The following is a 14,356-nucleotide window of genomic DNA, read 5'->3' as shown; positions in this document are numbered from 1 at the left end:
AACCACATTCGGATGAACCTTAGCTTCTTTATATGTGATTTGGAACATCCTCCCTTTCGCCCTAGAGCCTTCCTCATTTCTTCCCTCCTTCTTTGATCCTTGCTAAAGTTTAGGACACTCCGACTTAACATGCCCCTTTTGAAAGCAGTTGAAACAAGTCTTCGGATTGTTAGGGCATTTATAATACTGGTGTCCTTCATCACCACATTTGTAGCACCCCTTCTTTCCTAAAAGGCATTCCCCAGTATAAAGTTTCCCACATGTCTTGCAAGGAGTAATACCACCCTTCGGCTTATCCTTCCTTCCCTGATCTTGGAACCTCGCCTTTTTAGAAGGACTTGCATTTGTCCCTTTTTCTGTCGACCTCTTTTCCCCACGTTCCTCCTGTCTTTTAATCTCAAGTTCTCTATCCCGAGCCCAATTAATAAGCTTATCAAGGGTTTCACATTTTGAGGGAGTGATGAACTCCCTAAATTCTGCCTTTAGTATACCATAAAAACGATTGATCTTCATTCTTTCCGTCTTCACAAAATCTCCGCAGAACTTCATCTTATCCAAGAAGGTGTTTGTTATTTCGTTTATCGTCTCGTTTTTCTGTCGGAGGCATAAGAAATCCACATGAATCTTATCAATGGCTGACTGAGGACAGTGATATCTCATAAAAGGTTCCTTGAATTCTTGCCAAGTCATCACTTGTAGCTTGTCTTCACCAACTTCCTTACTATAAGCATCCCACCAATCCTTCACTTGGAAGGTGAGCTGACCAATAGCGAACATCACTTGATCTTCCTTATCACACTGACTTCATATAAACACCGCCTCTATGTTTGAAATCCATCTTTGGCATGCTATCGGATCGATTTTGCCATCATACGTTGTAGGGTTGCATGACATGAAATCCTTGTATGTGCACCTTCGTTCCTTGCTTTTACTTCTAGATCCTTCAATCATCTCCTTTAATTCCTCAATCTTACTAGTCATCATTGCATCTACTACCCCTAGGACACGACTTTCGACTTCTTGAGCTAACTTGGGAAGGTTAGCATGTATAACCTTTTCTGCCGCTTCCATAACCTTATTATCAAATGCTTCTTGTCGTGCTACTTCGGCATCATCTATATTCCCTGTGTCCGTCATCTACAAACATTCATCTTATTCGTTAGAGTTCCTTTCATACCTCTTCATCACATTTAAACTCGTATTATCATTCTACATTCCATTTACAACTTATACTTCATACATTGTCACGATCGACAATCATAATCTTTGATGTTAACGATTTGTCTTTTCTCCTTTAACATATAGTTTCCTCATATTTCTTAACGTAAAAATGACATTATCATTGATTACGGAGTCTTAGGAACCGGTTAGAACAAACCCCATAACCTAAACAGCAAAAATAAAAATTTTTGAACGATTTAGGGTCTCTCGCAGCACGCCACAGATAGCTCTAACTCTGTCGCACCCCGCAAGCGCTGTCGCATGTCGCGCCACATGCCATGGTTCCTGTCGCGTGGCGCGGGGGAACCAGTTTTCCAGCAGGTTTGTTATAAAAACCTGCATTTTACCCAGCTCTAGTTTTCACTCTAAGTCAACTTAAAACTTTCATAACTTTCAATTTACAGGTCCGTTTTCCGTAATTCTTTTTCCTACACGTTTGTAATTTAAATACGGACCTGTTTAACCTCGTCATATGCCTAAAATTTCGGTTTATAGGTAATTTGCATAAAATTCCCCTTTTTATCACTAACTATAGGTATAATCAAAGTTTACAAAATACTTACTTGATAGCGCTTCGGAACGAACACACACTTGCACGAGCTTTCGGTTTGAGTTCAAGCACTTGATACTTGAATCCCTCAAACCGAGGCTCTGATACCAACATGTAAGGTCCGCTTTACCAACGTAACCAAATGGCGACCAAAAGACCTTAGAGATTTGAACTTTTAAATACGTCCATTCTTTCAACATTAGAAAGTAAAAATATTAACGACATTTATAAGCAAATCTAACATAATTGGGGCATGACTCGTCCATATGACGAGCGTATCCCTGTTTTAACCAACATCATTACAATAAAGTCTACGACCCGTTCAAAAGACACAACCGAAAACCAAAACATCATATTTTAAAAGTCTAGCTACTAACAAGGTTATTCATAACAAAGTATTTTTGACCCATAGCTTTAAAACAAATAGCGGAAGCGCATAATGGTCATAGTTTGTGCGTGTGTTCGCTCCAAGTTGCCAAATCGCCTAAGTTGAGGATTTACCTACATCAACATATAAATAAATTTTGTTAGTTACATTAACTCGTGACTCTAATAATTCAACTGAACCGATCCATACTTTCATTTCATACATACGCTTTCTTTCCCGAGGAAACGGGTAAAAAACATACCATCTCATAATTGAGATAAAACATACCATTCCTTAATCCGTCGTAACGGACATTTGTAAGCATACATAATCATCCATCCGGAACGTTTATAACGAACTGAATACTTCCATTACATCATCATTTCGTTCATCTCCATTAATCCGTTGTAACGGATTTAATTTCATACTTTACCTTTCGTAATAACATACATTTTTTTCGGTTTGTTCAAAACAAGCCGACTATACTACTATCCGTTCATAAACATTCATTCCCAATAACCCGTTTGCACGAGTTAGGCTATCTACTTCATTTTTACACTAATCATGGTAAAGCCTAACTTTTAAACAAAACATAGAACAATTAATAATTTGTGCGTTATCCGTTTTCCTAGCACTTGAGCTTTCTTCCTTCACGCCTACATTAACATATTCATTCTATCATTTAGTCCATCCGATCATCATTTCATTATTCACATAGTTTATCATATAGCAACATTATCACAAATTTTTCCGAATTTTACATAAATATTCTCTTAAGCATTTAATCGAACACTTGGCGGGTTTCGCATTAATAGGACACCTAGCACAAGTATTTTAACACATAATTCTACTAGTTCATCTAGTAATTCTTCAATAATCAAACAAGTTCATATGATCCTTCCATCCTACATCTATTCGTCTAATGTCCATATACCACAAACAAGATCAATCATCAAGATTTCACATATGTAATTTCACTTGATCATTCTAAAAATGATAATTTTTCACCGAATAGGTTTTTGCTACAACTCCTAACAAATTTACCAAACACCGAACATCATTCTTGTCCGATTTCATAATCTTAACTTCTAATTACACATATCATAACATAAACTCATGATTGGGTTGAAACCCATTTTCTACAATTCACAAAATCAAGAAATTTAACTTACCACTTCACTATGTGTGTTTAGATGATCGAATTTTTGAATCATGCAACCGATTATCTTTGAAATCCTTTGTCAATTTGCTGAATTTAGCAAGAACAAGGGTTTTCTCCTTGTTCCCCTGTGTTGTTCGAACCCAGCGCACACACTAGGAGTGTGATTTGGGGTTTGATTTCTTTTAATCCCATCCTTTTGTTATTTTCCACAAGTGGCCCTTCTAGTTTGTATTGTTATTTAATTTAGGCTTTCTCATTATCTTACTAGTATTTTGTAACATTTACATTTACTAGGTTAGACCTTTAATTAATTTAGCTTGTATGTCTAAAAGTCATTTTTGGGGTGTTACAAGTCTACCCCCCTTAAAGGAGGTTTCGTCCCCGAAACCTGGTCATATAACAAATTAGTTATTTACGTACCGAAGAGAAAAGGGTAGTGGTTTCGCATTTCATCTTCTGCTTCCCATGTAAGTTCCGATCCCTTCCGGTGTTGCCATTGCACTAAGACTTGTCTAACGACCTTATTTCAAAGATTCTTTACTTTAACATCTTTAATGGCTATCGGTCTTTCGAAATAATTTAACCCCTCATCCAATTCAATGTCGTTAAGAGGCACAAACGCCATTTCATCTGCAAGGCACTTCCTTAATTGCGACAAGTGGAAGGTATTGTGAATCCCGTCTAGTGTAGACGACAACTCTAGACGGTATGCAACCTTCCCGACTCGAGCCAAAATTTTAAACGGTCCAATATAACGGGGACCCAATTTACCCCGTTTACGAAAACGGATTATGCCCTTCCATGGAGATACCTTCAGTAGAACAAACTCTCCAACTTGAAACTCAATAGGACGTCTTCTCTTGTCCGCATAAGCCTTTTGCCGATCTTGAGTCGCCTTCAGTCGAACTCTAATAAGATCGATCTTTTCGTTAGTCAACGCTATCATATCATTAGGCACAAGTTCTCTTTGTCCAACTTCGCCCCAATATATGGGAGTCCTACATTTCCTTCCGTATAATAGTTCATAGGGAGCCATTTGAATACCACTATGATAGCTATTATTATAAGAAAATTCCGACTAGTGGTAAATGGTCATCCCAATTCACGCCAAAATCTAAGGCACATGCCCTCAATATATCAACAAGTGTTTGGATGGTCCTTTCTGATTGACCGTCAGTCTGAGGGTGATAGGCAGTGCTTATATGTAGCTTCGTGCCCATACTTTCATGAAGCTTTTACCAATAACGAGAGGCGCATCTCGTATCCCGATCTAAGACAATTGACACGGGCACCCCGTGTCGAGAAATTATCTCGTTCATATAAACTTCCGCCATTCTTTCCGAAGAATAAGTCTCTCGAATAGGCAAAAAGTGGGCACTTTTTGTGAGTCGGTCTACGATCACCCATATTGTATCATGCCCCTTTTTCGTTCTTGGAAGTTTGGTTACCAGATCCATAGTTATCTCCTCCCATTTCCAAACCAGAATTTCCAAAGGTCGTAACTCTCCATATGGTTTTTGATGTTCTTCCTTCACTTGGGAACATGTTAAGCATTTCGCGACATATTTAACAATATCGCGTTTCATACCCGGCCAATAATAATTTGTCTTCAAGTCTCGATACATTTTTGTTGCCCCTGGATGAATTGAATACCGTGACTTATGAGCTTCCTCGAGTAACACGGTCTTGACTTCACAAAACCGCGGTATCCAGATTCGACCGAATCTCGTGTTGAGCCCGATCGAGTTTTCTTCCAATTTTTCGGCTATACCTTTCATTCTTTCTTTCTTTGGTTCTCCCGCTTCAAGCGACTTTATTTGGGAATCTTGTATCATTTCAAGTAAGCGTGGTGTAACTATCATCTTCATGGATTTCACCTGAATGGAGGTGGATATTCCTTTCGGCTTAACGCATCTGCCACGACATTCGCTTTCCCCGGGTGATAAAGGATATCACAATCGTAATCTTTGATAAGTTCTAACCATCTCCGCTGAGTCATGTTTAAGTCTTTCTGCTCGAAGAAATATTTGAGGCTTTTGTGATCCGAGTAGATTGTACATTTTGAACCGTAAAGATAGTGCCTCCAGATTTTTAAGGCGAAAACTACTGCCGCCAACTCTAAGTCATGAGTTGGCTAGTTTCCTTCATGCAGTTTAAGTTGTCTCGATGCATACGCGATAACCTTTCCTTTTTGCATTAAAACACATCCTAAACCTTGATGTGAAGCATCCGAATAGATAACCAAATCTTCCGTTCCATCTGGGAGTGTCAAAACCGGAGAACTAGACAACTTTTCTTTTAACACTCGAACGGCTTCTTCTTGATCTTTTCCCCACACAAACTTCTCTTTCTTCCTCGTCAACTTTGTTAAGGGTAACACTATTCTTGAAAAGTCTTGTATAAACCTTCTATAATAGCCAGCAAGGCCTAGAAAGCTCCTTACTTCAGTTGGAGTTTTTGGGGAAACCCACTTCATTACCGCCTCAATCTTCGATGTATCAACCAAGACACCTTTCGAGTTTATTACGTGGCTGAGAAACTGCACCTCTCTAAGCCAAAAGGCACACTTTGAGAATTCTACATAGAGTTTCTCCTTACGGAGTGTTTCAAGTACTTCTCGTAGGTGTCTCGCATGTTCGGCCTCGCTTCACGAATTTTACATAGAGTTTCTCCATACTCACTAGCACCTTAAATTCCCCCAAAATCATTGGTACGAGATCAATATCAAGTTCTTCATCTTCAATCATAAGCTTACAATTTCTACAAACTTCGTGCAATAAATAGCTCTTACTATCGGTTATTTCTACCTCTAAAGGCACCGGCATTCTTTAAATCTTAAATGAGGGATGATTTACTACTTCACTTGAAATGAAAGACATAGTGGCTCCGGTATCAAATAAACATACATAGGCACGGAGTTTAATAGAAAGATACCTGAGACCACATTCGGATGAACCTTAGCTTCTTCGGATGTGATTTGGAACATTCTCCCTTTCGCCCTAGAGCCTTCCTCATTTCTTCCCTCCTTCTTTAATCCTTGCAGAAGTTTAGGACACTCCGACTTAACATGCCCCTTTTGAAAGCAGTTGAAACAAGTCTTCGGATTGTTAGGGCATTTATAATACTGGTGTCCTTCGTCACCACATTTGTAGCACCCCTTCTTGCCTAAAAGGTGTAGGATCGAGATTCGATCAAAACAAGTCAATCTGAGTCAAATCTGGGTGACTAGAAAGGCGGAAACAGACTAGTAACCTTGAATTAGTGCTAGAATAGGAGTAGAAGAGTAGAAATATACTTTAAACTGGTTTTCCATTGATAATAGACGTTCTTGTATAGAGAGAAATGGACAACAGTTTGGTACACCAGATCTCCAAAAGTTACAAATGAAAAACCCAACACAGCTATTTATAGGTGTTCCAGTTCGCACGGACTAAACAATCCACTTAGCACGAACTGGCAAAGTCCAGTTCGTGCGACCTGAGATTCATACTTGTCACTTCGTGCGAACTGGTCCATTTACATATAAACTTAACTTTCTAACACTTAAACTATTACATGACACGACCTAGACTGATGACGTAGGCGATAGACATTATGTACCAACAAACTCCCCCTTGGATATTGCCGCAGTCTTCAGTCAGCCTGTCTTCAAAACTTTCTTCACAAAGACTTAAACTTTTCTTCATGACGCTTTGGCTTCTTCAGCAACGCTTTCCTTAGTTTTTCATTCTCTTTAGCAACTCTTTGCTCTTCCTCAGCAAGTCTTTGCACAACTGTAAACCTCACAATTTTGTCTGTCTCTTCACGCTCCTTTCTCTCCTTTTCAGCTTTTAGAATTTTTTCCTTTTCAATCTTTCTCCACTTTGATAACCACATATGTTCAGAATTTATACCTTTCTGAAAACATATCGTGGCAACTTTCTGAAATTGTAGAGCTTGATCTTTATTTTCTTTCTTGTAACCAATCTTGTTCACAAATAAACATTCAATATCCTTCGCCGAGAAATTTACTATCCACATCAGATCAAAAAGATGAATATATCTAACTTCATTTTCAACATTGTACGTGATCACTGCTTCGGTCGACATGCAGCTATAAACCCAACATAAGAACCCTACATGAAAGTTTTTTTCCATTTTTGGCAATGGAATATTCTTCAAAACTCTAGGCTTTTTGATCTGCAAAATTGTTTCTTCAATGCCTGTAACTGGATCTATCCTCTTGACTTTCTTTGGATAATGAGGCTTCCAGTGTTTGAATTCTTTGAATGCTTCAAACTTCATCAAGCCCCATGTAGGCATGTCATGTTCTATGATAGGATAAGATAATGTTCTGACTTTGGGAAATTCTTCAACATCCCACCAAGGCAGAGACACTATATCTTGAATGTATTCGAAATACTGTACGCCAAACTCTCTTCTGATCGCATAAGCATTCACTTGTGGCAAATAACCCCAGCTTATGATATCTCCAAGAGAAACTTCTCTATCTCTTTTGTAAAACTTCAGTGGTCTTTTGAATTTTCTATCTGTATTCTTCCTGAACCACTTCTTTTTCTCTTCACTTTGTTCTTCTTTTGACATTTCTTGAAAGCTTTTATTCTTAACACTTTCTGCCACTTTTCTTCGCAGTTCATCTTCATTAGCTTGACTGAAAAATTCAATAAGTGTCGAAAAGCTAGAAGTATCAACGTGAACGTTCTCTGATTGATCTTCATCACTCCAATCTTCTACTTCCACTTTGTCATAGTTATCAGCATCTTCAGCGTACTTATATTGATATTTAGGTTGCTGATTGATATCAAACTGATTCAACTCCTCTTCAAAATCAAAGTTAAAATTATTTTCATCAACATGCGTCATCATTACGATCTCAGCTAAAGTATAAGTATGCAAGATTTCCCCTTCTTCTACATTGTGTTCAAGACGTAGAATCAATATTGTAACATGATCAACATTCTCATCCTCTTTCTCAGCATCATCATGCTCCCCCTTTCCACTTGCATGTCAGACCCTCACTTTTGCGGAAGCGTGGGTTTATTTGGTGTGACTTCTTAATACCATAGCAACAATCATAACAATGCTATATGAGAAAAAAAAACACAAGATACTCATCCATTCATTTAGTTTAATAATACCACAACATCATTGTTTGGAAAAGCCGACACTTACGAAAAAGTTACAAACCATACTTGTTTAAACATGAACATAAGACACCACAAAAGACTCTAAAGAAAAGGGGTTTGGAGACATGTGACCCGTCCAGGCAAGGTTAAACCTCCCAAACCCATCAAACTTGGATGACATCTTTATTTAGTACGCAACATTAAAGTGTATCGCCTGCCAGATCCGATCAATTCCCTGAAATACATGTTGTTTGAAAAATCAACAAAAAGTTGAGCGTGTTCATGTGTATGTGAGTATGTATAATTCTTTGTAAACGATGTATGTATAAAAGTCCCTGGTATGTAGCAATAAGGAATAAAAAGAAATCACCAATGGTTTGCAAGGCAATTGATATGTGTGAAGTGATGTAGGAAGACTCAAACCTAGCAAATTTGTACCGGGCTTCGGCTATAAGACACAATCACCACTATGGGCTGCTCCGGCCTCATGGGTGTGGGCTCGCTACACCCAAATAGATCTATCACTCATGCCCCTTGGTCCTACTACGAGGATTAATGGCCTTTAGTAGCAGCCTACTCATTCACATGATCTAACGGTGTATGAAAGTCCCTCCTTAAGCTAACCATACCATGTATAAAAATGTCTGTATAATTGTAACATGTATTCCACCCCCGAAGTTATAAAACTGAAAACAGTTAAGAGAAAAGGGGGACATGAACTCACTGAAGTGCGTCTCATGTATCGTACTCAAATCTCCGGTCTCCTCAGCAAATACGACCCCCTACAATGTACTAATGTTTATTAGACGAACGGGCCGTGCCTTGCCTTTGTATTTACGGGATTGAGTTACGTTACTTTTCTATTATTCCAAGTCCTAACTTCTTGTTAAAATAATAATAATTATTTTAACCTAAGTTTTGTTTTTAGGGTTTTGGAATAATAGTTAGGCAACTATTTTGTATCCGAATTTCTCAAGTATTTTATACGCGTATTTCCTTCCCAAGTATGGGGGTATTTATACATGTATTTTCCATGTAGAAAAATATACGCGTATTTCTCAAGTATTTTATACGCGAATTTCTCAAGTATTTTATACGCGTATTTTTTTCCCAACTATTTTATACTGACATTATACATTCCTAAGTCCCACTTTAGAAAAATATAATAACTTATTTATCCCAAAAATATCTATTTTCCATGTATGCTAGGAAAATATATCATAAATTCTCAAAATAATATATTTCTACTTGTTTCCAAAAATATGTTATACATTGTGATAATTCATATTTTTCGTTATCAAAATGTTATCCATCCAAAACATACCAATAACGGTATTTTGTTAAGTTATATTATTTTTACTATAACTAGTTCCCAAATCCATAAATTATCATACAATCGGTTTAGCAAAATATATATTCTCAATATATATACTTGTCCATTTTTATATTACGAAAATCAACCTCCGATACTTTTATCCTGTTACAAAAATTACGGCGAAGTTTATATTCGAAACACAAGTCATAAAATATATTTGCAATATTTGTTTGGAAAAATGTTTTCTAAGTCTTGGGGTTTTTAGAAAATTTCGCCAGAGTTTCCCCCTAAAAATGGAGGTGTCCATGCTATTAAGCATATCATTTTCTTTTCAAAATCAATCAACAACAACCCTTGAACCATTTTTACATTACCAAGAGCAAAAATGTATGCGTTTCACACCAATCATGAACTTGATATATTTCGAAAACGCGTAGTAACTTGGTAAGACTTTTAGTGGACTTACTTACCTTTCGAAACGTATTTATTTCTTTAAAAATCATTCTCACAAAATGGTTTAGTGTTTACAAGTTGTAAATAACTTTTACAAAAATTTAAACTCTTGAACTCTTCTTGTAAATAAAACATCTTCATACTTGTCGTATCTCTAAAAATAGTGTAAGTGTTTGTAATCGTCATGGTTTTCCGAAAACCGCTTTTCTAACTTGGTTTCTTACAAAAAATCCTTTGTAAACTCTTAGATTTACAAACTCATCAACTTACTAGATAATTTATATTTTGTGAAAAATCATTTTTATCAAGTTCATGTCTAACTAGGAGGTGGTTATTTTTCGTAACACATAACCACTTTCTATTCTTGTTAGATCATACTTCTACATATCATTTAACAAGATTCACATGGTGATCAATATCACATAACAAAGAATCAATAATAAACCAACAACATGTTTAATACAACATCATACTAGTAACTTTTCACTTTCATGTAAACTTTTATGTTCATGATTCTTGTCTTAACCCTTTTTAGTGTTCTAGTTCTTGTGTGCTTTAAATATAACCATCATACTACAATTTTTAACTAAGAAACAAGATGAACAAGGGTGCACAAGGAACTTACTACTAGCACAAAGGCTAGGGTAGAATCTAGTGAAAAAGATGATGAGAAATGATGATGAACAAGCAAGAACAAAGCCCTTTTGAAGCTCCACAAGTTTGCACTTCCTTGAATCACCTTAGATGCTTGAATGGAACTTGAATAATGGAGGATGATGGTGGTTTAGTGGTGGTGATGGGGGCGTTTGTGGGGAGCCGAAAAGAGGGAGAGAAAGTGAAGATGAGGGGTGTGATCTTGAAGTGATGATGAATATCTAGAGCTCCATACTTATAGGATTACTTCACATATTATGGTCATGTCTACAAGCAAAGATCTAATAAAATAATGTGGTATAATCTTGCACAAGATTGGAAGTATGGTGTAGTTTTGGGGTGGGTCCACTTGGGACCGAAAATCGGTTGGGGGGCGGGTTAAGGTAAATATTTTCAACTAATGTGTAATGGTAAGTTAGATCTTAAGTATTATGATGATATATGCTAGTTAGTTGCTTTTTAGTGGGTGTTAGGGTGTTCGGGGATCATGACAAGCCAAGAAATAAATAAACAATGTTTTTGGCAAAAGTTTGGTGTTCCGGGTAATGTCTGGTTATCCGGTTGGGTATCGTTCCGTTAAAGTGTTTAATTATTCCTTAAAGTGTCTTTTTTATATATATTTTTGCAACACTTTTAATCCCTGGCACTTAGGAAGGTATACAGGACCATTCTGCCATATTTTTGCACTTTACTAGTATTTTAAAATGCTGAATTTTATTAATGAGTGCAGAATTCTGCATTTAAAGTGTGTTTTAGGCACTTCCCGGCACTGTAACTAGCACCTAGTGACGTAGTTTTATGGTCCTCACTTCCCTACACTCCATACTGGTGTAGTACCTTATCCATGGCCCACACTGGGCCTTAAAAACACTGTCTGTCTATTGCTGGCATTGTCAGCATATTTCTGAATTATCCGTTCAGTGTGCTAACTGTGCTTTGTGCATCAAGTATGTCACTAAAGTTTGTGTGTAATATACGGAGTGACAGTATAAAATATGATGCATATGTATGTATGATGCAGAAATCATAAAGCAGTTTAAACTGTCAGTTATAATCAAGCGCAGTCATTAAGCACATAATTAAGATTAATTAATTGTACAGTACCTGTAATTGAGAGGGTTGTCACATTGCATTCTCAGGTTCTTCGTTCGCATCATCATGAACATATTCATCAATCTTCTCTTCATTTGACGCTTCAGTTACTTTGATACCCGAAGTACCTTGATCATCATCATCATTGTCATCGTCATCATCATCATTATGTATAGAATAAACATCATGTGCATCATCTTTCAGAATATCATCATCATCGTCAATCTCACCAGAAACAGAACTTATCGGACAAGGATCAAGAATAGACGATTCAACAACTTTTGATGGAACAATTGCCCTTTCAGTCACTTCAACAACACCTTCAACTTGAACATCTTTACCCTTTGTTTTTCATTTCAGCTTCGATTTCAGCTTTACGTCTTGCTCTTACTTCTTCAAGCTCTATTTCTTCAAATCTTTGTTCAATTGGCTTTCCGATCAAATTTTCCAACACTTTCTTCATCATATACGCTTCATGTTCTTTCTTAGCGTTATTGGCCTCTAATTCTTTATTTTTCAGCTTGAAATATTCATTCTGCTCATCCCTTCAAGCCTTTTCTTCCTCCAATTCTGCTATTCGAACTTTTAGAATATCAATGTCTGCTTGATCGGCTTCGATCTTCTTTAACAAAGATGTGTTTTTAGATTCAACAGATTTAACACGTTTTTCTAACTTCTTTTTTCAACTAACACCTCATCCACCTTCTTTTGCAGCTTTTTCACAAGATCATCGTTCACGAAACTAAAATCATCAAGCTTTTCAAGAGTTATCTGCTCTGGAATAGGTGGAAAATCTTTAAAACCAGACGATCCAGGAGTCGTTTGAACTGGTGGTTGTGTGGTTGGTGGTGTTTGTAGGATGTGTGGTGAAGTTATAAATGGTTGTTCATGAATCGGTGTAGAAATATGATGTTGTGGTGATAATTGTGGTGAATGTAAATGTTGTGGTGATGGTTGATGTGGTGGTGATGGTTGTTGTGGTGAGGGTTGATGTGGTGGTGATGGTTGTTGTGGTGGTGAAGATTGTTGTGGTGATGGAGAAGGTGGTTTAGACTGTGATTCTTGGATAGGTTTTGATTTCAGCGTGATTTTTAATTTTCGCACTGCAGGAGATACTACACATTTTCTTGACGTAGATTTCTTTCTTCCTCCAGAAGGTGGTGTTTTTTCAACCTGGACATGTTCTGGTGTTGGAACATACGTTTCATCATCGTCATCCGTACTTCTCTTTCTTTTCTTTTTTATCAATCTATCTCTTGGATCGAAGTTTACTCTGATCCATTTATCAACTTCAATATCAATCTCATCATCAGAACCAGATAAACTCTTTTCTTCATCATCAACTGCCACCTTACTAGCCGATTTCCCAGCTTCAAAAGTATCATCAACATATTTCATCAAACGTTCAGTTTCAGGAGATAAACGATCTTGATTTTCTTCAACATCAGCTTCTGTCTCATCTTCCTCTGGTTCATCAACCATCATTATCTCAACAGCTTTCTTCTTACGTTTCTTTTGCGGTTGAGAAGACGAACCTTCTTCAGCTTGAACTTTAGGAGTTCTCTTTCCACATCTTTTCTTCCTTTCTTCTTTTGTAAACCACTCATTACGTGTTTTACAAAAATCTGCTAACTTCGTCAATTCATCAGCTGCACTTTTCTCTTTCATCTCTGCGTCATTTCTCCACTTCAAATGCTTTACAGGATCTGGATCCTCATAGTTAGCACTCTTGATGAATCCGAAAAACTCTGTCTTCGTCTTAGGTTCAGTCAAATTCTTGTGATACTTGGATAATCTGATCAATGTCTCGTTATCCATGTGATTCAACACCAATAGATCATTTTGTTCGTCTTTCACCAGATTTGGATACGCATGATCCAGCATCATCTGCACAAACCTCGGATACATCCAGCTTTTACTGCCTGAAGTAATGTTATTGTAGGACCGGTTTTGACTCCGAAACGATTGCGAAACGAACGTGTGATGTGCGGAATCCGTACACGAACGCGACCTAACACACACGATGTAAAATAAACGTGATTCTATTAGAAATTTGACAAAAACAAGCACCTTGAACCACTTTCTCTCTCTAGACTCTCTCTCTAGATCTAGAGCTCTCTAAACTTCAAATGTGCAAAAATCTTTTAAAACTCTAATATAAGAGTCCTATTTATAGCCCTTTGAGTTAAGGAGACTTCTCATTAATTACCAAAATGCCACCTTGCTATTTTGACTAGTTATTACAATATAAGACTTGTAATCTTCTGTTTTTCGCTTTGGCTCGGATTGACGAAGGCGATAAACAAATGCACTAGCAGACTCCCCCTTGGATATTGCCGCAGTCAATCTCGTAGCGTCTTGTCTTTCTCTCTCTCTCTTTGAGTCTTCTTGAAGCTTTAACATGTTTTCATCAACG

General features: G+C 37.2%; 5 protein-coding genes across 5 annotated transcripts; all 5 read right to left on the bottom strand.

Moving 5' to 3' along the window:
- Positions 1-102: 102 nt before the first annotated feature.
- On the bottom strand, positions 103-1,137 carry LOC110933392. The gene is made up of 2 exons (XM_022176617.1): positions 914-1,137; positions 103-802 (listed from the first exon to the last, which is right to left on the bottom strand). The coding sequence occupies exons 1-2, from the start codon at positions 1,135-1,137 to the stop codon at positions 103-105; spliced, it is 924 nt and encodes a 307-aa protein (XP_022032309.1).
- A 2,689-nt stretch (positions 1,138-3,826) lies between these two features.
- Positions 3,827-4,336, bottom strand: LOC110933393. Its single transcript, XM_022176618.1, has one exon. The coding sequence runs from the start codon at positions 4,334-4,336 to the stop codon at positions 3,827-3,829; it is 510 nt and encodes a 169-aa protein (XP_022032310.1).
- A 1,098-nt stretch (positions 4,337-5,434) lies between these two features.
- LOC110933394 (uncharacterized mitochondrial protein AtMg00860-like) lies at positions 5,435-5,776 on the bottom strand. The gene has a single exon (XM_022176619.1). The coding sequence runs from the start codon at positions 5,774-5,776 to the stop codon at positions 5,435-5,437; it is 342 nt and encodes a 113-aa protein (XP_022032311.1).
- Positions 5,777-11,970: 6,194 nt separating this feature from the next.
- Positions 11,971-12,406, bottom strand: LOC110933395 (trigger factor-like). The gene is made up of 2 exons (XM_022176620.1): positions 12,282-12,406; positions 11,971-12,238 (listed from the first exon to the last, which is right to left on the bottom strand). Exons 1-2 carry the CDS (start codon positions 12,404-12,406, stop codon positions 11,971-11,973), a joined length of 393 nt encoding a protein of 130 aa, XP_022032312.1.
- A 203-nt stretch (positions 12,407-12,609) lies between these two features.
- Positions 12,610-13,824, bottom strand: LOC110933396 (bromodomain-containing protein 4-like). Its single transcript, XM_022176621.1, has one exon. The coding sequence runs from the start codon at positions 13,822-13,824 to the stop codon at positions 12,610-12,612; it is 1,215 nt and encodes a 404-aa protein (XP_022032313.1).
- Positions 13,825-14,356: the final 532 nt, after the last annotated feature.

The sequence above is a fragment of the Helianthus annuus genome, chromosome 4, assembly GCF_002127325.2.
Source record: "Helianthus annuus cultivar XRQ/B chromosome 4, HanXRQr2.0-SUNRISE, whole genome shotgun sequence".
In the NCBI taxonomy this organism is placed as follows: Eukaryota; Viridiplantae; Streptophyta; class Magnoliopsida; order Asterales; family Asteraceae; genus Helianthus; species Helianthus annuus.
Note: the sequence above shows the minus strand (reverse complement) of the source record. Positions and strands in the feature narration are given on the sequence as shown.